This window comes from Oncorhynchus mykiss, chromosome 16 (genome assembly GCF_013265735.2).
Source record: "Oncorhynchus mykiss isolate Arlee chromosome 16, USDA_OmykA_1.1, whole genome shotgun sequence".
Classification (NCBI taxonomy): domain Eukaryota; kingdom Metazoa; phylum Chordata; class Actinopteri; order Salmoniformes; family Salmonidae; genus Oncorhynchus; species Oncorhynchus mykiss.
The window spans coordinates 23466198-23490685 of record NC_048580.1 but is presented as its reverse complement, the minus strand read 5'-3'; the positions used below and the strand labels follow the sequence as shown (position 1 = coordinate 23490685).

General features: G+C 42.6%; 1 protein-coding gene and 1 long non-coding RNA gene across 4 annotated transcripts in view; one reads left to right on the top strand and one right to left on the bottom strand.

The window, feature by feature from the left end:
- The window catches only part of LOC110491672, a 29539-nt gene that overhangs the window by 2681 nt on the left and 2370 nt on the right, over nt 1–24488 (top strand). For both annotated transcript variants that reach the window (XR_005036481.1, XR_002468860.2), the window contains 3 exons: nt 84–262; nt 7249–7347; nt 7740–8007. This is a non-coding gene — a long non-coding RNA (uncharacterized LOC110491672). The remainder of the gene's footprint in view (nt 1–83; nt 263–7248; nt 7348–7739; nt 8008–24488) is intronic.
- The window catches only part of LOC110491671 (rho-related GTP-binding protein RhoN), a 57916-nt gene continuing 35331 nt past the window's right edge, over nt 1904–24488 (bottom strand). The window contains exons 3-5 of one of the 2 annotated variants that reach the window (XM_021565293.2): nt 12316–12425; nt 7829–7963; nt 1904–2931 (exon numbers count right to left, since the gene is read on the bottom strand). In XM_021565293.2, coding sequence (XP_021420968.1) covers nt 2677–2931; nt 7829–7963; nt 12316–12425 — 500 coding nt within the window. In that variant the 3' untranslated portion in view covers nt 1904–2676. The remainder of the gene's footprint in view (nt 2932–7828; nt 7964–12315; nt 12426–24488) is intronic. The other variant, XM_036946560.1, reaches the window with a different exon arrangement.

The following is a 24488-nucleotide window of genomic DNA, read 5'->3' as shown; positions in this document are numbered from 1 at the left end:
CAAGCATTTAGTTATCATTGCACAAGTTCAGAAACCTTGTTTCACTCAGTTTCTGACCATTTTCTTTTGTTTTCTCTCCTAAGCCCGACCCAGATGAGTGCAATGCTGTTGCTGAAGTGACTGGAATTCGAATGGCATTGACCCCAATGACACAATTGTTAACAGGCTGTGGTCCACGCTGTAGGAACACTAGCCGCTTCAGGCGGATCAAGTAGAGTCACATAGAGGACAAAGAGGAGCAGCAAGGAGAAGAGGAGATGGGGTGAGTGTTTGCTAAACATGGCCACTAGCCTTGGGGTAAAGGAAAGGGACAAGACAACAAGGTGAGGGCAGACAGAATGGAAGTTTGTCATCTGAATGTTTGCTGAAGGTTCAGGCAAGGGGTTGATGACTGCATTAGTGTAAACAGTAGCTCTAGGGTGAATAATTAGATGATGGAGTTGACTAGTATTATGTTATTGAAGGTTTTGGAGCTGACTAGTACTGATGAACTAGAACCTACTAGTACTGCGTTAGGGAGTAGAATGTGTTGGAGCTGACTAGTTCTGGGTTGCAGAGTGGAGTGGAGTGTAGAATGTAGTCACGAAAACAGAAATATCTTTGTCTAAAGCCACTTGCCAAACACTGCGCTCACTCCAATGACATACACATTAAAAAAGGATCAACAAAACACTGTATATGCACAAGTGTGGCCCAAAATGGGTTTATTAAAAGCTCTGGTGAAAGCTTAGACCGTGACACAAGACCATGGCTTGCAATACCAGAGTAAGTCTCTGTGACTGGAGGCCAACACTGGCCTTGCCTTGGGCGCACCGCGCGACCTCACACTCCAAGCCGCATGGAGACATCGCGGTGACGCTGTGAACTGTCACTTTGTGAAATGACACTGCTCACAGAGGCGGTAACTTGCTGGGGGGGCTCCACTGCATGGAGGGAGAAAGGTGGGGGAAGGATTTAGGAGGAGAAACTGTGGTGAGCTGTGAGCACTAGAAAATGTCACACTAGAGGGCTCAAGTCTACTGACTAGGCACCAATCTATATGTGTAATGTTACGATAGAACAATAGTTTAGATTGAAGCCCTAGAACTTAACTGGATGTGCTATACTGTTGTTGGCCTCCTTTTCTGGACAAGGCTTTTTGACTTTGAGAGTAACTCGATGTTTCAAAGCTGGAATTCTAGTATTTCAGTTCTGGTTGACTGAATCAAATACAAGTAACTGCCAAAATAAAGGAAACACGTGAGTAAATGAAGGATGCAACATATATTGAAAGCAAATGCTTCCACACAGGTGTGGTTCCTGAGTTAATTAAGCAATTAACGTCCCATAATGCTTAGGGTCATGTACTCTGAGATCTCAGTGGGTTTGAAAGAGGGGTCTCAAATGAGCATTGTGTGTCAGTCACCAGATCTCAACACAATTGAACACATAGGAGATTCTGGAGAGGTGCCTGAGACAGTGTTTTCCACCACCATCAACAAAAACACAAAATTATGGAATTTCTCATGGAAGAATGGTGTCACATCCCTCCAATAGAGTTCCATACACTTGTAGATTCATTGAAGCTGTTCTGGCGGCTCGTGGTGGCCCAACGGCCTATTAAGGCACTATGTTGGTGTTTCCTTTATTTTGGCAGTTACCTGTGTATCAGCTATTGTGAGAAAAGACGACATTGTCAGTGTTATGTGGTTTATACATGGCTGGCTATGTAGCAATAGCATGTTAAGGCCAACAACTTGAAGTTAACATCAAGGCAATGTTGTGGGTTGGGTATTTTCATGGTACCAAATCTAATTCTTTATCTCACTTATTCAAAACAATGTATGTTTCTGGTCTCTGTGTCTTTTAGATCCTGAGGGAGCTGGATGGATTAGAGTCATGTTAACAAATAATAAAACCAGGGTTGAATTCTCTTCATTTAGCAGAGAAAGTTACTTTATTTCAGCATCACACATACAGCAAGACATATAGCAAAAACTGTGTCATAACCGTTTTCCTTCTGATATTTCCCTCAAAAGTAATTGTTCAAATATGAAATGTTAATTTTCAGTAACACATCAATGTTATGTGGTGTCAGTGATTTGTTACGTTTTTTCCCTCTCCAAAGCACTTGTGGGTTTAGAAAATGTGTGTCACGTTGGCCCATTGTTTTTTTGTTTTTTTTGTCGCTCAGGGCACGAAACCTTGGTTTGTTAAGCTTCATCTCGTTGTCTCAGATGGAATAATAATATCATTCCCTGACATTTAAGTCGGTACACTTTGTGTGCATCTTTTTGTGCTTCGTTTAGTTAAACACTTACATAAAATGCCATCTCAGGACAAGACAGGACAGAATAGAAAATAATTCCAGGACAATCTCATTACAATTGGCTCGTCTGAGTTTTCCCAACCGCTTCATTCCTTTTTTTCATGACCTCATTCATCCCCTCCATCCCCTCATTTTCTCTCTCACTCTCTTCCTATAGCCAACAAATCCACGTTTTTGTCCGTTTCTCCGTTGTTCTCTCTCCACAGGTTGATGGTTTAAAAAGAAAAATCGTCATCATCGCTGCAATGACCTGCATTAATTTGCAGCGGCCAAAAAATTTCAACCAATAAATAAAGTACATTTATAATATACATTGTCTCTTTTGTACATCGTTTGGGTCAGTTGGTACAGTCTGGCTAGTCTGACCCCTACATGAGCACACAGCTCTTGGCCCGGTTCTTTCTCATGGCGGGGGGGTGCTCCAGAACCTCAGTCCGGGGCGGTTGCTGGGAGACCCGCTTGAGGCCGCGGCGTGAGCCGCTGCGTTTTAGCTGGGGCCGGTGGAGGCGCGTTACCGAGGTCAGGGTGGTGACGTGGAAGACATCGCGGACGCTGTTCTCCGAGTACTTAGACGTGCACTCTGTGTAGGCCACGGCGCCGATCTGCCTCGCCAGGGTAGTGCCCTGGAGATGGAGAGAGATGAAGAGTCACGTTAAGAAATTAGAATTGACACTTTTGACAAGGGTGAGAACACAAGAGAGTGGAGGTTTATAGGAAGAGAGAGTGAATTAATATGAGGTAGAGATAATGTGGATTCAAACACACAGGGCATATTTCATGACTTATTTTACGGGTGGCAGGTAGCCTAGTGGTTAGAACACTGGGCCAATAACCGAAAGGTCGCCGGTACGCCCTTGAGCAAGGCACTTAACCCTAATTTGCACCAGGGGTGCTGTACTACTATGGCTGGCCCTGTAATACAAAACATCCATTGCACCTATCTGGTATATGTGACAATAAAACATTTGTGATATATATTTTTTATGGGATTCAATGCCTACAACGATGCAGATAAAAATCTATGTATGTTCCATACTGCTCATTTTAATAAATCCCATCTAGTCACAAACGTGTCACTCTGGTCTATGTAGACCCTTGTTGCGTTCCAGGTCATCTTTATTAGTGTCTTGCTGCACAGATTCAGATCTCACAGTGTTTAACGTCTCAGGAACGCATTGGTATGATAAAGCGATCTTCTGAGATGTGCTCCACAAAGAAAGACCACCTGGAATGGGCCCATTATCTCTGAGAGATGAGTTGGGTCACTGGGTCTCTCTCTCTCCTTCTCCCCCTCATTTGGTTACAACGCCAATCACTGATTTAAGTGATGATAACATTTTAATTTGTCATTTAGCATACGTTCTTATCCAGAGTGACTGTATTCATCTTAAGATAGCTAGGTAGGACAACCACATATCACAGTCATAGTAAGTACATTTTTCCTCAATAAAGGAGCCATAAGCAAAGTCAGAGCTAGTGAGGGGGAAAAATGTATAGTTCACGAAAGGCTTCTTGAAGAGGTAGGGTTTCAGATGTTTTCGGAAGATGGGTAGGGACTCAGCTCTTGTAGCTTTGGTTTCACCATTGGTGTGCCAGGACAGAGAAGAGCTTGGACTGGGCTGAGTGGGAGCCAAGGGACCAGAGGTGGCAGAACGTTCAGGTTTTTACATCTTTTAACTAAGTCAGTTCAGAACAAATTCTTATTTACAATGATGGCCTACCCCGGCCAAACCTGGATGACGCTGGGCCAATTGTGCGTCGCCCTATGGGACTCCCAATCACAGCCGGATATGATACAGCCTGGATTCAAACCAGGGACTGTAGTGACGCCTCTTGCACTGAGATGCAGTGCCTTAGACCGGTGTGCCAGTCGGGAGCTGGGGTGTAGAGTTTCAGCATAGCCTGAAGGTAGGGAGGGGCAGTTCCTCTTGCTGCTCCATAGGCAAGTACCATGGTCTTGTAGTGGATGCGAGCTTCAACTGGAAGCCAGTGGAATGTCCGGATGAGCGAGGTGACATGGGAGAACTTGGTGGGCTGCAACATTCTGGATTAGTTGTAGGGGTTTGAAGGCACAAATGGGGAAACCAGCCAACAGCGAGTTTCTGTAGTCCAGACAGGAAATGACAAGTGCCTGGATTAAGACCTGTGCCATTTCCTGTGTGAGGTAGGGTCGTACTCTACGGATGTTGTAAGGATGAACCTGCAGGAGCGAGTCACTGCTTTGATGTTTGCAGAGGATGACAGAGTGTTGTCCCGGGTCATGCCAAGGTTCTTTGCACTCTGGGAGGGGGACACCGTGTAGTTGACAACCGTGATGGAAAGGTCTCGGAGCGGGCGGGCTTTCCACGTGAGGAAGAGCAGCTCCGTCTTGTTGAGCTTGAGGTGATGGACCGACATTCCAAGCTGAGATACTTTCCAGGCACGCAAAGATGCGCGTCACCACCTGGGTGTCAGAAGGGGGGAAGGCGAAAAGTAGTTGAGTGTCATCGGCATAACAATGATAGGAGAGAGCATGTGAGGACATGACGGAGCTGAGTCACTTGGTGTATAGAGAGAAGAGGAGAGGGCCTAGACCTTAGCCCTGGGGGACACTAGTAGTGAGAGTACGTGATGCAGACACAGATCCTCTCCACGTCATCACGTCACTTGGTAGAATACATGCCATGTTCCATTCAGTGAGGGAACAATCCCCAGCCAGACACACAGCAGTATTTTGATTATTATATCTCTGCAATATGTTCGTTGTGAGAATTCATTCATACAGAAGGAAACGGGCAACATTTAAGTCTCTGCTTAGACCCTAAGCAGATTATGGCAGAAGTCGTCGGGTTCATCCACGATTCACCCTTGTGACGAGCGGATTCCTTTGGGATTGAATTGGACAGCAAGTTGTAAATCTTAAATTGCTGGCAGTTGATTTGCATTACAGGCAGCGGTGCCCTTTGATCGAGGCTCTTTGAGGACAGCGAGCGATTTCTGAGCTCAGAGTGCTTTGAGGAGCTTCAGTTAAGACTGAGGAAATCGAGCAAAGTGACATTAACGTAACCTGATAACCGGTCCCTCCTGATTGGCAACTCAATTGGGTTTGCTCAATGAAATTGGTTTCATGATTACATTTGTTTTTTTGGTAGTTGTTTTTCATGATCTTAGTAATGGTTTCATAAGCAGTTTGATGTCTGCGTTGTTACTGTTTCCCGTCGTGTGTCTACTCTGCTGTAATTGACTGGCATGCCAAGGACATTTCTTCCCAAGCTCCTCTCTGGAGAAAATAGGGATGTGACTTAGTGTTTAAAGAATTGTCAACTCGTAAATAACATTAACATGAAAATAGGCCATTAAAATTCACAGCCTCCCGAGTCCGTCAGTCCGTCCCTCTCTGTTATTGCCGGAGGACATTGAAACAAAACAATTAAATTGTTCCACTTAGTGTTTGTCTCACTCCCTGGTATCAACTATTTTAGGCTCTATACTGTATGCTTTCATATTTGAGAAACTATTTGAACTAAATGGCATTTTCAGAACTGGAATACTGTGTACATATTAGGACATACAGTTATGTTAATGCACAGTAGGTGCCCTCAGTACAAAAAAGTGTGTTTTAGTTTACCTCTATGCCGAGTTAGAGTTTTATGTATTGGAACATATCAGAATGTTAATGCTATGTTACATGAACGCTCTGAGAACAGTAGCTAGTAGAAGTGGACATATTTTTTTTTTAAATCCAAATAACTTCACAGATCTTCATTGTAAAGGGTTTAAACACTGTTTCCCATGCTTGTTCAAGGACCCATAAACAATTAATGAACAAGCACCTGTGGAACGGTCATTAAGACATTAACCTCTTATAGACGGTAGGCAATTAAGGTCACAGTTATGAAAACTTAGGACACTAAAGAGGCCTTTCTACTGACTCTGAAAAACACCAAAAGAAAGATGCCCAGGGTCCCTGCTCATCTGTGTGAACGTGCCTTAGGCATGCTGCAAGGAGGCATGAGGACTGCAGATGTGGCCAGGGCAATAAATTGCAATCCCACTGAACAAGCCTCCCACTGAACAAGGAGCGCCACCTTAAATGCACGATTTACACTGATGTCGAGTGGCTGCAAATACTTTGGGCCATCTGCTTTTCTTCCCTCTAAAAGCTTTTGTTGTCTTTTTGCACTGAGTCAGTTCCTCACGCTGCTGTTTCCAACGTCTTATCATCGACTCATTAAGGCCAAGCTCCCGTGCAGCAGCTCTATTTCCTTTTCCAACAGCCAGATCGATCGCCTTCAACTTGAAAGCTGCATCATATGCATTCCTCCGTGTCTTTGCCATGATGAGGGTGACAAAATTACTACCGCAATCAGAATGATGGGAAGTTTGAGCGCGCTTGATTTACGTCACATTATGTGACGGTGCTCAGTTTTTTGGCGGCATGAATCTTGTGAAAGCGGGAAAAATCCATAAATTAGCCGCGTCATTGTATAAACCGCGAGGTTCAAAGCGTGGGAATAAAGTACCGGCTTATAGTCCGGAAATTACCATTTCCACAGACGTGACTAACAGAAATTATTATTCAATTTCTGTTAGTCACATGTCTGTGGAAATTGTTCAGTTTATGTCTGTTGTTGAATCTTGTTATGTTCATACAAATATTAACACATGTTAAGTTTGCTGAAAATAAACACAGTTGACAGTAAGAGGACGTTTCTTTTTTTGCTGAGTTTAGGTGCTTTTAGGTGTTTTGCCATAGCTAATAGAATGTCTGCATTAGGGCATCACAGATAGTCTGAGCCATGCAAATGTCTGTGCCGTAGCTTTGTGTGTGCGCGAGCTCTTGCGTGTGTGTGTGAGCTGTGAAAGAGCAGTTGTGCACACATGTTTACACAGTGTGGACCGGTACATATCAACAAGTTTATACCGTAGAGGCATGTCTGTTTTTGCTTTAACCATGCCAGGTGTGTCTATCTGCTTACACTGGGCACACACCTGAGAACAGCTCTACATCTTTACTGACGACCAACCCAAAGAGGAGAGAAACAACAGGCATAATGTAGGTAAGAGCAGTGAACAAAAATATATAAAAAATATATATATACAAAAGTAGAGCAATGTTTCCAGAACAGTGTGTCACATTATCACATTGGCTACATCCCAAATGCTACCCTATTCCCTTTTTATCAGGACCCATAGGGACCCCATTTGGGACGCCATAGTCCCCAACGTACTCATAGTTCCTAGCGAAAGTTCTGCCAAGAAATAGCCTCGCGTTTTATTTGACCTGTTTTGACAGGTGTTACTATGTCATGCTAACGACAATGTTCTGAAGGTGTTATTCCATCGCAGTTCACAAGTGAACAGCTACTGGCATCGCCACACATTTTTCATAACACCCTCGGCTAAAGCGTACTGCTTGCTATGATATTTTCCTTTCACATTGTCCTTCCAGCACAGTTCCAGGGACTACAATGGGTGCGTTACCAGACCAGTACAGCTTGGCATGGATTGGCTCAGTCGTGAGAAACAGTCAGTCCTGACCTGTTCATGAGTGACGGGGATGAGTCGGAGTTTGGACAGCTCTCTCAGCACGTTGAGGTCCGTACGCATGTCCAGCTTACAGCCCACCAATATCACCTTGGCGTTAGGACAGAACTCCTGCGTCTCCCCCTGCCACTGTGGAGCAAGAGGAAGAAACTAGTCAGAACCGAGCGTAACAGGTGAGCACCAATATCCAAAACAAATCTATTTTAAATATATGAAACTTGGAGAAAATATATGTTTATCTCGTTCAGTTAATGTTATTTACATTGTATGGATATGTTATCACTACAATAACTCAATGGCCATTGAAATAACACACTGTCCATTGGAACAAGTTGCCACATGACAACTGAAGAATTGAACGGAGCACGAGTTCTGTCCGCTATGAGCTCACAGCTTCAGTAACCACAACCACATCCAGACAACACTCCCTTAGAGTTCCATCAGAAAGAATAACAACACACATTATGAAGCAGACAAGTCTCAATGTCGACATGTCACACTCTGTACTGGGTAGCTATTCTCCCTACTGTCTGTGCTGGTCTGTCTCTCTGTCTCACTCACCCTATATCTCTTGACTGCTTACAATATCGCTTCACATTATCCGTTGAATGATACCTCTCTGTTTCTACTCAATACAAACAATGCCTTTCTTGTAGACGACCGTCCACGTGATTATGGGCTCTGTTCATTAGTGTTAGTCATCATGTGCTGTTGTCTTGGATAAGGGCTTTCTGTTGAAGACGTACTGGTGAAGACCTAGACAAGTCACAAGGGCCAAGAGGCACGGTCATTGTGTTTTATATACTGAATAGAAATATAAACGCAACGTTCAACAATTTAATTGATCTCACTGAGTTGCAGTTCATATGAGGAAATTTGTCAATTGAAATAAACTCAATAGGCCCTAATCTATGGATTTCACATGATTGGCAATACAGATATGCATCTGTTGGTCACAGATACCATAAAAAAAAATGGGCCTCATGATCTCGTCACGATATTTTTGTGCATTCAATTTGCCATCGATAAAATGCTATTTTTTTTCATAGTCCGTAGCTTATGCCTGCCCATACCATAACCCCACCGCCACCACGGGGCACTCTGCTCACAACATTGACATCAGCAAACCGCTCACCCACACAACGGCATCCACGTGGTCTGCGGTTGTGAGGCCAGTTAGACGTACTGCCAAATTCTCTAAAACAATGTTGGAGGCAGCTTATGGTGGAGAAATTAACATTAAATTATCTGGCAACAGCTCTGCTGTCAGCATGCCAATTGCAAGCATTGTGTTGTGTGACACAACTGCTCATTTTAAAGTGGACTTTTATTGTCCCCAGCACAAGGTGCACCTGTGTAATGATCATGCTGTGTAATCGGCTTCTTGATATGCCACACCAGTCAGGTGGATGGATTATCTTGGAAAATGAGAAATGCTCACTAACAGGGATGTAAAACATTTGTGCATAAAATTTGAGAGAAATAAGCTTTTTGTGCATATGGAACATTTCTGGGATCTTTTATTTCAGTTCATGAAACATGGGACCAACACTTTACATGTTGCGTATATATTTTTGTTCAGTATATAAGGTTAGGCAAAGCCAAACAACAGAGAGTGAATAACAGACAAAGAGCAGAGTGAATTGTCCATTTTCATTTCGAAGGATGAGAATGGTTAACGACAGAAATGATTGGTGATGCGCAACAATGATATGTACTGAAGATAACATTTTACAAATTGCACTTGAAGCCCCTCTAACGGTAGTTTCACTTCCTCATTCCCAGTAAATGTTTTGCCTGAAAACGGAAACGTAGGCAGTATTTCCTTATTACGTAACTATTAGGACATGTTCCCAAGGCCAGTAGGAAAATGTCTGACCAGTGTGTATCTCATTCCATGTATTACATTATTACCCTTAACATGTGTTCTTTGCTTCAATAACATTTAAATCAAATCTAGGCCTATGCTCTGCTTCAATAACATTCTCTGATTCCCGGTAGCAGTACAGCTGAGCCACTGGTTGATCAAACAGGAGATTACAGCACACACGGCCAACAGGTCTATTACATAAGCAGCATGTATTATATATGCTAGTTGGATAGTGTCTTTGTTTCTAGCCCCCGTGTGTGTGTGTGTGTGTGTGTGACTATGGGAGATACAAGATGATCTGTACTGTACTGAGGTCTGGGAGGAAGCCTGAGGACTGGGTGCGACAGCTGCCACATCATACTCACAAGAGTCTCCAGTTGCTTTTTCGATTCTCCCCCCTTCTCACCCAAAGTGTTCATTCCCCCCCTGTCCCCGTCCCCCCCCCCCCTCTCAAAGATACAAAAGCATTAGATTAGTGAGGGGAAATTAACAAGGGCACACTTCGGGGAGAAGGGAACAGAATGGGAATTGGGCTCCATTTTCTCCGTGGGAAAACCGATCCCATCATAGGATCCCACAGGGAGGGAGGGGAGGACAAGGGGGTAGAGTTTAGAGGAAAGAAAGAATGGCAGAGATAGAAGGATGTTGCCAGATACAGAGGAAGGTTTGAGGTCACACAGAAATGATGTGTGAAGAAAGCAGGAAAGCTTTACAGTGACAAGACAGAATCACTGATTAGTAATACAAAATCACTGATACCATGTGTCCTCACTTAACACTTGTCACTTAGACATGCTCTGGTACTTTGGCAGCTATGAAAGTATTTTCTAAACCTCCTGCTTTGGGCTGGATGTGTCAATGTGAAGTTCATACAGGCATAATCTATGAGCAGAATTACTGTTTCACCTCAATTAGCCACGAAATCCCTAGTTTGAAAGCCACTGTTGCATTTGAGTGACAGCTAGCAAGAGGCCTGCCCAGCATTATCCAATGAGGTTGCAGGGCGGGCCCAAAGGCTCAGCGGACACAGCAGAGAGCGAGCGCAAGGAAGTGGTGCACATATGTAACGTAGTACGCAGTTTTCGGAGACCACTTTTGGCTCGTGAGTGCTACTTTCAGAACTACTGGCTAAAAAGAGTACAAAAGTACCAAACCAAATGTCTTTAACATTGTAATACTTAAAGGAAAATTCTATCCAAAAAAATGATATTTTGGTATTGGCTTAATTAGTCCATTGTTGATATAGTCACATAAGCATTTGCATGCCAGCAATCAAGTTTTCAAGGTGTATAACTTTACAGAAATACAGCCGGTGTGATGCATTTTGCATCATAGTTTTTCTTTTAACACTTGAGTGGAATTTATTGTTGGGACAGCTTTTGTTTGGCTTCAGTGGTATGAAAGATTTGACCACTATGTCAAATAGAAGCACTTGGCACTTGAAATATCACAGGGGGTCAAGAGCCCAATTCTGGAGGACTATTGTGAGACGGGTGTATTCAACGCCCACCCGTGGCCTGTTGGCAAGAGATTAACAAGGCATCTATTTAGGGTCACAGGTCAAGTGAGCCCTCAAGAGCCCCAAGTGGACCTCTATCAGAATTTTGGGGTACCCCCGCCCCCTCCGTCGGTTTTGTCTCGTGACTCAAAGAGTGGGGTATTTTATCTCTGAATGGCGATGCTGATGATGTCATGGGTGAGCGATGGGCTTGACATTAGGAATGTCCACTCCACCCAGTCAAAGGCATTCCTTGCCCACACAACTGATGTTCGCTATACACTATAAACAACAAAATCTTTGTCGTTCAAACAAAACGTGTAGATCTGTAGGTCCCAAATGGTGTGGCTCAAAGAAAGACTTCCACCAGAGAGTTCCACCAATTAGAAACCACCGAGGCTAGGACTTTGGGAAACAATGCCAAACTTCTCCCTCTTATTATTAAGTAAATGCATCTTTTTTTTTTGAAGAAGAAGAAGGCTGGGACAATGGATGGATTACACCTCATTTTGTGTTCATTTTGTGAGAAAATGACCTCAAAAAGACCATAACATTAGCTTCTAGCCCTCGGTGGAACATTACCTAAGGGTCTATGATGAGCCTGCATGCTTTTAAAAAAAAAATATATATATTTGTTCATTCCTGTCTCGGCTACGTTGTTCTCACAGGCAGTGTCTCTTTTATATGTGGTCCTTACTGTTCTAAAAGGAGCTATAAGATAATTTGAGATAAGGAATCATCAACTACGTAGCCTCGAGCTTAGAGCTTTGGGCCTGTAACCGAAAGGTTGCTGGTTTGAATATCGGAGCCGAAAATGTAAAACAATAATAAGAATCTCAATAATTTCAAATCTTGCTAACATTTGTATACGATCACCTGTCGGAGTAGATTTACAAAATTAAAATCACTTGGAGCTGATTTCCTGTTGTTTTTACAGTCTTTTATGTCCAACAATGAAGAGAGAAAAAAAATCAATGCTCTGAAACATTGGGGGGCCAAATAAAACCACCACCCACTGTTCAAATTCGGGCCGCCAGTTGGCGAATCCTGTTTTATATGATATTTTATTGAACTGTAGCACAGACATGTGGCTTTGCTTCGTAGCTCACTGACCTTCTTCAGCACACTGTCCAGTGTCTCGGGGCGGCTGATGTCGAAACAGATGAGCACAGCGTCAGCGTCGGGATAGGCTAGCGGCCGCACATTGTTGTAGTAGGACGAGCCTGTGGACAAACGACAACACGTCATTCCTTTTGAATATCCAATTTGGTCAAATATGAAAGGACATGCATCAAGGAACATAAATATTTTTAGGTAAGCAAGCTATGCATGTTTAGCTTACACATTGCGATGTGAAATAATGTTGTTTTTGACCCACCTAAAAAACAACTTCACTATCATGACGGCTTCAGACATTTGTTATGTAGTGGGGGTGGCTCGCCGCACTTATGTGTAACCTTGCTCAAGACCTGACAACTCCCAGGTCTAATGTCAAGGCTTTAGTTTATGGTTACAACTGTGTAAACACTCCTTTTTGATGGAGCGTTCAACAGAATTGACACCCTGTATTTCGGTATGGTGTTTGTCAGGGGGCTCTCTCTGAACTGACCATTGTGTGTGTGTGTGTGTGTGTGTGTGTATTTCAAAGTTTGTTCGCCATGTCCAACAGGTGTAAAACAGTACAGTGAAATTCATACCTTTAGAGCTCTTTCCCAACAATGCAATGATCATCATAATAATATAATAATAATAGTGCCTTCAGAAAGTATTCATACCCTTTTGACTTATTCCACATTTGGTTGTGTTACAGCCTGAATTCAAAATGTATTAAATAGATTTTCTTTCCGCACATACGCTACCATTCAAAAGTTTTAGAAATGATAGACTTAGAAATGTCCTTGTTTTTGAAATAAATTAAAATAACATTAAGTTGATCAGAAATACAGTGTAGACATTGTTAATGTTGTAAGTGACTATTGTTGCTGAAAACGACTGATTTTTAATGGAATATTTTCATAGCCGTACAGAGGCCTATTATCAGCAACCATCACTCCTGTGTTCCAATAGCACGTTGTGTTAGCTAATCCAAGTTTATCATTTTAAAAGGTTAATTGATCATTAGAAAACCCTTTTGCAATTATGTTAGCACAGCTCAAAAGTGTTGTTCTGATTTAAAGAAGCAATAAAACTGGCCTTTAGACTAGTTGAGTATCTGGAGCATCAGCATTTGTGGGTTCGATTACAGGCTCAAAATGTCCAGAAACAAAGTACTTTCTTCTGAAACTCGTCAGTCTATTCTTGTTCTGAGAAATTAAGGCTATTCTATGTGAGAAATTGCCAAGAAACTTAAGATCTCGTACAAAGCTGTGTACTACTCCCTTCACAGAACAGTGCAAACTGTCTCTAACCAGAATAGAAAGAGAAGTGGGAGGCCCCGGCGCACAACTGAGCAAGAGGACAAGTACATTAGAGTGTCTAGTTTGAGAAACAGATGCCTCACAAGTCCCCAACTGGCAGCTTCATTAAATAGTACCCGCAAAACGCCAGTCTCAACGTCAACAGTGAAGAGGCGACTCCAGGATGCTGGCTTTCTAGGCAGAGTTGCAAAGAAAAAGCCATATCTCAGACTGGCCAATAAAAAGAAAAGATCAAGATGGGCAAAATAACACAGACACTAGACAGAGGAACTCTGCCTAGAAGGCAAGCATCCCGGAGTCGCCTCTTCACTGTTCACCATGCTCAATGGGATAGTCAATGTCAGCTTTTATTTTTTTTGTCTACCAATAGGTGCTCTTCTGCAAGACATTGGAAAACCTCCCTGGTCTTTGTGGTTGAATCTGTGTTTGAAATTCACTGCTCGACTGAGGTACCTTACAGATAATTGTATATGTGGGGTACAGAGATTAGTTAATCACTTAAAAAATCCCGTTAAACACTATTATTGCACACTGAGTGAGTCAATGCAACTTTTTAATTGACTTGTTAAGCAACTATTTACTCCTGAACTTGCTTTCCATTAGAAAAGGATTGAAGACTTGACTCAATAGATGTCAGCTTTTTATTTCTTATGAATTCATCAACATTTTTAAAAACATGTTTACACTGACATTTTAAGGGGTATTGTGTGTGGAAACGTGACAAATAATGATATTTAATGCATTTTGAATTCAGGCTGTAACACAACATGTATTTCCTGGATGGCTGGGAGCTCGCCCCCTGTAATGCGCTGGGCCAGTCATGAAGACTGTTCTGGTGTGAGGGGACCGTATTAAGTCCTCAGTGACGTGGACACTGAGGAACTTGAAGCTCTTGACCCTTTCCTCTGAGGCTCTGTGGATATGGATGGGAGTGTGCACCCCCTGTGTTTCCTGTGGTCCACAATCAGCTCCTTGGTCTTGCTGACGTTGAGGGAGAGGTTGTTGTCCTGGCACCACACTGCCGGTTCTCTGACCACCTCCCTGTAGGCTGTCTCATCGCCATTGGTGATCAGGCCTACCACCGTCGTATTGTCAGCAAACTTGATGATAGTTGGAGTTGTGTGTGTGTGTGGCCACACAATCATGGGTAAAATGTGAGTACAGTAGGGGGCAAAGCATACACCCCTGTGGGGCCCCCGCTTTGCGGGTCAGTGTGGTGGAGTTGCTGTTGTCTACTCTCACCACCTGGGGTCAGCCCGTCAGGAAGTCCAGGATCCAGTTGCAGAGTGAGGTGTTCAGTCCCAGGGTCCTGAGCTTGGTGACAAGCTTGGAGGGCACTATGGTGTTGAATAGTGAGCTGTAGTCGGTGAACAACATTCTGTGTGTGTGTGTGTGTGTGTGTGTGTGTGGGACCTGTGTGACCTGTATGTGGGGGTACTAGGGGCCACATTCCTGTGCTGAACTGAATGTGTAGGGGACAATCCCCCCTCCACTGCCCCTATTGTAACCCCCACTGTGTCCTTTGTCACCACTGCACAAGGCTTTGGGCACTACAACAAAAACTGTCCAGGAGAGAATGTGCAGAGACATGGCTGATTTGTGCTATAGCACACACACACACACATACACCCAAACACACACATTTGTATATATTTTTACATTTTTTATCTTGTCTCTCATTTACATTTTGTCTCCATGTTTTGTTCAGTGCATATTTACATATTATGCTGATCACACACACACACTCATACATGTAATTGTAGAGTACACTATGTTCTGTGCAAATATTTGTCACATTCAAACATTACCATTTTGTTATTACAACTTTCTCACTGTCTATCAGATTATGCGCCTGTGTCTGCCCCAGTGCCGATGTTTCATAGCGAGTGAGTCATGCTCAAGACAGATCGCGGGAGACGATGCTTGCAAATGGATTTAGAATATTGATGAGTGGCGGTTTGGACGTTGAGTTTGCATCGTCTCAATGCTCATTTTGGCCGAAACACTTGCAGACTTGAGTGATCACTATCGAACACAACAGCAAGTGGCCACTCGATAAAGAGCTAGGGGCCAAGTGTCCAGTTTGAGATTCGACCTATGACTATGGTATATAGAAATTCATTGCCCCATAGCAGTCAACGCAATAGGGCCATATTCTGTATTGTGAATTTAAGTCGAATTTTATGAATTTGTCTTATAGTTTTAACAGGAAACGGATGTAAAAAAAAAAATGTCACATCCCGTGTGTGCGTGCGCGCACACGCTTCTGCTTCCGTGCGTGTGTGCGTTCCAATGCCCAGGTGTGTGTGTGTGTGTGCTCGATACGTGTGGCAGTGTGTGTATGGACAGAAAAGGTCAGACTAAAGGCCGTACCCTTTCTCTCCTCTTGTCTCTCTCTCTTTGACTAACTCCTGCTCCTGGGTTTCAGAATGAGACAGCAGTCTGGAGAGGAAAAGATGAGGAATGTAGAAGGGAGGGGTGGAAACAGAGAAAGGAAGGCGAAATAGAGGTGGGACTGAGAGGGAAATGGATGGAGGAGGGAGACTCTCCTTCCTCTTTGCCCTCCTTCCTCCCTTCTTTTCTCAACACTCTCCCTAAATCAGATCTCTTCAGAACCCACCAGTAGGGGATAAGCCAGAGTGTTCCTAACACACTGGGGCTTTCCCATAAGGCAGTCATTAGACACACAGCAGAGGCCCGGGCCCCTATTGGCCCCTTACCGTCCCCATAAACCCCCCTTGTCCCATTCCCCACAAACCACAGCCCCCCCCATGCACCATCCTCCCTCACCAGCTGCAGCACAGCTTCTCACTGTACCAGCTTGCCTGGCACAGATGACAACACTAGGCTACAGCAAAACTAAAGTCAACTTCACTGGTGCATAGTTTTGTTGTTGTTTTCAACGGTTTGATCTAAACTACACTGTTTAAACATTTTTTTTATAAAGATGATTTCATGTATAATTGCTGCTGGATTGTGAGTTTACTCAGCATTTGGGCATATAGTTGAATTGAATTGTTTACTACATTTTAGGTTGAATGAATATATAATTCCATTTGAGAATTTATTCTACCTTATTTAAATATTACTCAGTGTGCCCTGCATTTCCAGTGAATTGTAATTACCATCCATGACTGTATTTGTTAGTGACAGAGACATGGTTATTGTATTAAAAGGCTTTCAGTCCTGTAGCTTTCATCAAGTGAGTGTCTAAGTGAATATTTTATCTTTAAAACTAAAAAAATGTTGACAACACATGACATATATCATAAGGCCTTTCTTTGAGGGCCTAGTTACACCCTAACGCAGTGAGTGGTCTGAAAGCCCTGGTTTACAGGCTGCATCAAGCCTGCAAGTCACATTATGCTGTGTTTAGGCTGCATTTAGACAGGCATCCCAATTCTGATCTTTTTTCTACTAATTGGTCTTTAACCAATCACATCAGATCTTTTCATATCAAATATTTTTCGGAGCTGATCTGATTGGTCAAAAGACTAATTACTGGAAGAAAATATCAGAATTGGGCTGCCTGTAAACGCAGCCATAGTGATGTGTAATTTCTATTGGAATCCAGTCAGAGTAAAGATATCCAACAACTGGAACTTTAATCAACTGCAACCTGCATTGAGAATGACTGCCGGGGTAGTTAAGATTGATTATTCAGACTACCTAAATCATATAAACTCAATGTTTAGTTAGTTTAGAAAAAAGTACACTACCGTTCAAAAGTTTGGGGTCACTTAGAAATGTCCTTGTTTTGCCTAGAAGGCCAGCATCCCGGAGTCGCCTCTTTACTGTTGACGTTGAGACTGGCGTTTTGCGGGTACTATTTAATGAAGCTGCCTGTTGAGGACTTGAGAGGTGTCTGTTTCTCAAACTAGACACTCTAATGTACTTATCCTCTTGCTCAGTTGTGCACTGGGGCCTCCCACTCCTCTTTCTATTCTGGTTAGAGACAGTTTGCACTGTTCTGTGAAGGGAGTAGTACACAGCGTTGAACGAGATCTTCAGTTTCTTGGCAATTTTTCGCATGGAATAGCCTTCATTACTCAGAACAAGAATAGACTGATGAGTTTCAGAAGAAAGTACTTTGTTTCTGGCCATTTTGAGCCTGTAATCAAACCCACAAATGCTGATGCTCCAGATACTAAACTAGTCTAAAGAAGGCCAGTTTTATTGCTTCTTTAATCAGAACAACAGTTTTTGGCTGTGTTAACATAATTGCAAAAGGGTTTTCTAATGATCAATTAGTCTTTTAAAATGATAAACTTGGATTAGCTAACACAACGTGCCATTGGAACACAGGAGTGATGGTTTCTGATAATGGACCTCTGTACACCTATGTAGATATTCCATTCAAAATCAGTCATTTTCAGCTGCAATAGTCACTTACAACATTAACAATGTCTACACTGCATTTCTGATCAATTTTATTTTAATTGACAAAAAATGCGCTTTTCTATCAAAATCAAGGACATTTCAAAGTGACCCCAAACTTTGGAACGGTAGTGTATATTAAATATGTTTGTGTTGCATAAGATCGATCAACCAATCAAAGTACATCCAAAAACAGAGGTATTGAAAAGAAAACAAATCCACCTGCAATAGAGCATGCTGGGAAATATGATAATGGTGGGTGTGGTTTTGAGCAAACATGAATGTATAATTTCACTCAACAAGCTTATTCAAATTCAGCTAACTTCGAGCAGACTTTGTTGAGTAAATAAACACATTAGCTTAAATTCTTGTTCTTTTGAAGTCCACTCAACTCACAGAATAATGCTGATTTAAGCATCTGGTTAAATTGTTTTTTTTGTGTGTCGCTAATCTTAACAGTTTTTTTACGGCTCTTAATAGCTCAAAACTGTTGTAGTATACTAGTGATTCATTCCAAATGGCACCCTATTCCCTATAAAGTGCTCTACTTTTGAGTCCTATGGGCCCTGGTCAAAGGTAGTGCCCTTCATAGGGAATAGCGTGCCATTTGGGATGCAAACTAGGTCCCCATAATGCTTAATGTTCATTTTATGTTACTGGCACCTGAGAAAACAAGACTGTTTGTTTGTTTTTGGCTCTGGATTTCAAGATTTGTTGCTCGAGAAAGACAATGATACACTTTGTGCTTTTCAGTAGAGATCTAATTTCATTCAATTCAATCTAACTTTCGGGAAGGGGAAGGAAAAACAATAGTATGTATTGAGTGGGTTCTTTCTTTAATATCGTCCCAAACATAGTTTTTCGTTAACAATGCTGTGCCAGTGTGAGACGCGCAGTTCAAAAATCAATGAAAAATGCACGGTGTGAAGTCAACCAGCCCCCAAACCCCATAATTTCTGTTTGTGTTTCAGACAGAAGGGAAAGAGGGAGAGAGAGAGAGTGAGAGAGATAATTGTGTCTGGAAAGTGGAAACCTTTCTACCTACCTGTTGCCATGTGAAGCTATCTCGGGAAATTGTGCTGAACCCATTCAGATGCAACGTCGAGCCACACACTAAAAGTTGAAATAATTTATTTGCAGGGCTGCTTGGCAAGCAGTTTCTCCAGCAACCCAAGTTTAGAAACCCCTATACACAGAGCATATACCTCAGGTAGTCAGCCCTAATTTGCGCAGATGCCGTTCTCTTCAAATGTCCCTGGCACGAGAAGCCATGACTATTGTTTTCCACAGGAATATTTCTAATTGGTCACACATAATGGTAGTGACAGCCAATAGGGTTCTGTGACGGCCCTCAGCCAGTTGAGAGACAAAATAAATAGACAGAGTCCTGGGGAGTATGTGAAAACTCTCTTTGTGAATTCCAAATTGACCCCTAGCCCCTACTCATTTTAGGCACATGTGCTGTAGATCTGAAAATACATGATAGGGTTTACCTAACGTCTCCTTGCCTTCTGATGATGCTGGCTGGTAACTTTCACCATTGCTTACACCCAGAGCCATATATAGAGATGTTTACTGAGTGTTTCAAAACATTAGGAACACCTGCTCTTTCCATGACAAAGACTGACCAGGTAAATCCAGGTGAAAGCTATGATACCTTATTGATGTCACCTGATAAATCCACTTCAACCAGTGTAGATGAAGGGGAGGCGACAGGTTAAAGAAGGATTTTTAAGCCTTGAGACAATTGAGACATGGATTGTGTATGTGTGCCATTCAGAGGGTGAATGGGCAAGACAAAAGATTGAAGTGCCTTTGAACGGGGTATGGTAGTTAGGTGCCTGGCGCACCGGTTTGAGTGTCTAAAGAACTGCAATGCTGTTGGGTTTATCGCACTCAACAGTTTCCCTTGTGTATCAAGAATGGTCCATCACCCAAAGGACATCCAGGGAACTTGACACAACTGTGGGAAGCATTGGAGAAAACATGGGCCAGCATCCCTGTGGAACACTTGACACCTTGTAGAGTCCATTCAACTGACGAAAAGGGGGTGCAAACTCAATATTAGGAAGGTGTTCTTAATGTTTTGTACACTCGGTGTGTGTTTAGACAGTATATGGCTCCGCTTACACCTATCCAATCCCCTCAGGTCTACAGCAGTATCTAAGGGGTAGCAGCTAAGGTGAATTATTGAATGGGCAGGTGGAGCAGGGTTTTGGGGGGAAAAACTGAACAATATGTGTAATTGATTCTGTAGAAAATAATTGATGTGAGAAACAGTAGAACCGTGTAAAGCTGTGTTGTCCACCATTCAATAGATTGAGGCAGAGACTGAAAAGGTCATTTCTAATCATTATCGACATTACAACTGCCAATATTACCGAAACGAGTGGTAAGCATTTTGTGAGAAAACCGCTGAAAAAAAATTGAAGCCGTAAACGGAAAGATTTCAAAAAGATGTCGAGTAGGCAATGATCTGCAATGATCGGCAATGATTCGCCGGGTTTGCTTTGAGTAGCACTTTTTTGGGGTCCTCTGAAGCACAGGAGGTCGGTGGCACCTTAATTGGGGAGCTTGGGCTCATGGAAATGGCTGGAGTGGAATAAGTGGAATCGTATCAAACACATGGTTTCCATATGTTTAATGCCATTCCATTCGTACTGTTCCAGTCATTATTATGAGCTGTGCTCCCCTCAGCAGCCTCCTGTGCTCCGAAAGAGCCATGCTTCAGACGGCGCCAATTAAAAAGAGTTTCACCCTGACTTTTCCCAGGATGCACTATTTTTCCAGAAAATATGACTAGCGGAGCGGAATAATAACTTGATGACATTCCATTATAACATTATGTAGTTAGAAAAAAGTTGATACCCTTCTCTCTTGTTGTTTGTTTCCAACCAGAAATAATGGAGGGATGCCTTCTCCCCCATTTAAAGTCAGAGAACATTTACAAGATAGCCAAAACAAAATGGCCGCATTAGCCTCTGAACAATAGCAAGACGGCAGAGAATCAGCCTATAATAACAGCTACCAGCCTCGTTAAATCTGAGTGTGGTTCTTATTCACCGCTGTGGCATCCTGGGAAAATGACATTTATCTGTCTCTGTTTATCTGCTTTTGATTCATTTTACTACTAACAGCAATGTGTTTTATTGCTGAGAGCTGTACAAATTTCAGGTTTGGTTGGCAGTATCTTAGCAACCTGAAAACTAGAAAATTGATGTCTTTGTGTCAATGTGAATAGATGGGCACGAAAGTTGGACAGGCTGGGTGGAGGAGGGCGTTTCTGGTGTTCCATGAGTTTATGTGGAAACTCAACAGACATGGTTCTGTAGTTCAAGTGTTTACATGTTTTCATTGAAGGCCAGGTAGGTTATTATAAGCGATAGTATACATGGCTCTACTTTCTTCCACATTAGCACAGTGTCGCTTCCAGTTCCATAGAGGAGTGTTAAGAGTGAGAAAAGTGGAGGGAGTGTAGTCATGGGAACACAGTCTTGTAACATTACCGTAACTCTCACACTCACACACACACACACACACACACACACACAGTCCGATCAGAAACCCGATCTCCAGTCGCTAGATGTCATGGCATGACCTGATCCATGTTCCTCAACAGAGAAGAAGCTAATGTTTATTGATCCCTGTGCTTTCTGACCCTCTCAGGGACCTGTAGTACCAGGACCACTTGGGAAAAATCCTGCTGTTGAGGCACATCATGGAGAAAATGCAGTCCATCTGTCTATGGTCCATCGTTCTCACTATTAGCTAGCTACAGTACAGCCACACTTAACATTACAACACCATAATTCCAGGGAAGAATCAATCCCATTACCTTGTATCAGCTAGTATGCAATTACATAGCACTTACCTATGGCATCGATATTATGAATTCATCATTTGTCAGACTTGCTCAGATAAACAGTAACAGTCAAAAGTTTGAACACACCTACTCATTCCAGGGTTTTACTTTATTTTTACTATTTTCTACATTATAGAATAATAGTGAAAACATCAAAATGGTGAAAAAACACATATGGAATCATGTAGTAACTCCCCCCTTAAAAGTGTTAAACAAATAAAAAAATATTGTATATTTGAAGTTCTTCAAAGTAGCCACCCGTTGCCTTGATGACAGCTTTGCACACTGGAATGCATTTCAATTAACAGGTGTGCCTTGTTAAGTTAATTTGTGGAATGTATTTCCTTCTTAATGTGTTTGAGCCAATCAGTTGTGACAAGGTAGGGGTGGTATACAGAAGATAGCCCTATTTGGTAAAAGACAAAGACATATTATGGAAAGAACAGCTCAAAAAGCAGAGAAACGACAGTCCATCATTACTTTAAGACATGAAGGTCAGTCAATCTGGAAAATGTCAAGAACTTGGAAAGTTTCTTCAAGTGCAGTCGCAAAAACCAAGCGCTATGATGAAACTGGCTCTCAGGAGGACCGCCACAGGAAAGGAAGACCCAGAGTTACCTCTGCTGCAGAGGATAAATTCATAACAGTTAACTGCACCTCAGATTACAGCTCAAATAAAAGCTTCACAGAGTTAGAGTAACAGACACATCAATTGTTCAGAGGAGACTGCGTGAATCAGGCCTTCATGGTCGAATTGCTGCAAAGAAACCAATACTAAAGAACAACAACAAGAACAACAGACTTGCTTGTGCCAAGAAACACGAGCAATGGACATTAGACCGGTGGAAATCTGTCCTTTCGTCTGATGAGTAAGAAATGTGAGATTTATGGTTCCAACCGTCGTGTCTTTATGAGACGCAGAGTAGGTGAACGTATGATCTCCGCATGTGTGGTTCCCACCGTGAAGCATGGAGGAGATGGTGTGAGGGTGCTTTGCTGGTGACACTGTCAGTGATTTATTTTGAATTCAAGGCACACTTAACCAGCATAGCTACCACAGCATTCTGCAGCGATACGTCATCCCATCTGGTTTGCGCTTAGTGGGACTATTATTTGTTTTTCAACAGGACAATGACCCAACACACCTCCAGGCTGTGTAAGGGCTATTTGACCAAGAAAGAGAGTGATGGAGGGCTGCATCAGATGATCTGCCCTCCACAATCACCCAATCTCAACCCAATTGAGATGGTTTGGGACGAGTTGGACCAGCATATGTGGGAACTCCTTCAAGACTGTTTGAAAAGCATGATGGTTGAGAGAATGCCAAGAGTGTGCAAAGCTGTCATCAAGGCAAAGTGTGGCTACTTTGAAAATGTGTTTAACATATTTCATATGTCATAGTTTTGATGTCTTCAATATTATTCTACAATGTAGAAAATAGTTTTTTTTTTAAATAAACAAAAAACCTGGCGTAAGCAGTAAGCACTTCCTAACTGCTTGTGCTAACTAGCTAGCCTGTTGCAGGGCTCCATACATACAGGTAGATTATATAGAGTTTGCCGCAACAACACATGGGATAGTGCAACGCAGCAGAAACTGCCATGCCACGCTGTGACTCCACATGGGGTTGCCAAGCATTTGATGTCTGATTCGAACAAGGGGTTTCTTTCTTCTTTTTGTTTGCTTTTTTTTATCCTCTAAATGTTGGCAGGCATTGTACTCCACTTTTGCAGCATGTGTTGTTCCGGTGTCTTCTTGTCTAATCCCGTTTAATGCCGTGTTCAAGAGGAGTCTCGCCCTGGATTTAGTGTTTGTTTGTTTGGTCTCGCATTGGGTGCTTTTGTCTTCCTTATAAGGCTTGGTAGAATTGAGAGTGATTCGATTTATTATTTTTTTTTACAGCAGAGCTCCTATAAATTGCGTGCTTGTACTGAATAAAGTATCCAACGGCAAAAAGAGGATGGAACAATACATTTTTTTGGGGACATGCTGCATGAATGTAGCTGACACATTGTGTGGGTGGGACAATTCTCTGAAAAATGAGTCCTCTGTATGTATTCAACTTGCCGTGTGAATATTTGGCGGCGTCCAACTGGTATTTCCTGTACGTGTTTTAACCAGCGGATTATTTTCACGGTAGTAACTTGCCCAAGGCTGTTTGAACATAGGCGCTAACTAACAAGTGAGGTATGAGGTCAGGTTTAGTCCTATGGCCCGAGGCATAACACCTGTATACCATACAGACAGTTGAGAGCAGGGATTAACAGTACATACTGTACTGAACTCCTCATAATCCCATGTGATTGACATCCATAAAACAGTAGTGTGTATGTATGATCATACCACATTATAATCTGTAATATTCACTCTGACAGTGCCAGAGTTTGGCCAAGTGGTCAACACAGCAGACTCTGTACCACCCGTAATGGAAATCCCCAACAACGTGATTAAATCCCCGGGCCACCACTTTCTTCACTGTTCATCCTCTCCATCTGTCTCCCACTCTAATTTCATAAAGTAAAGGAAAAAAGGTATGAGGTATGGCATCAATACTGATAGCATTTTATCACATCACAACACCAGTAATGATGAAACGGCAGTAAATATGCACAGTAAAGGTGTCGTTTCCT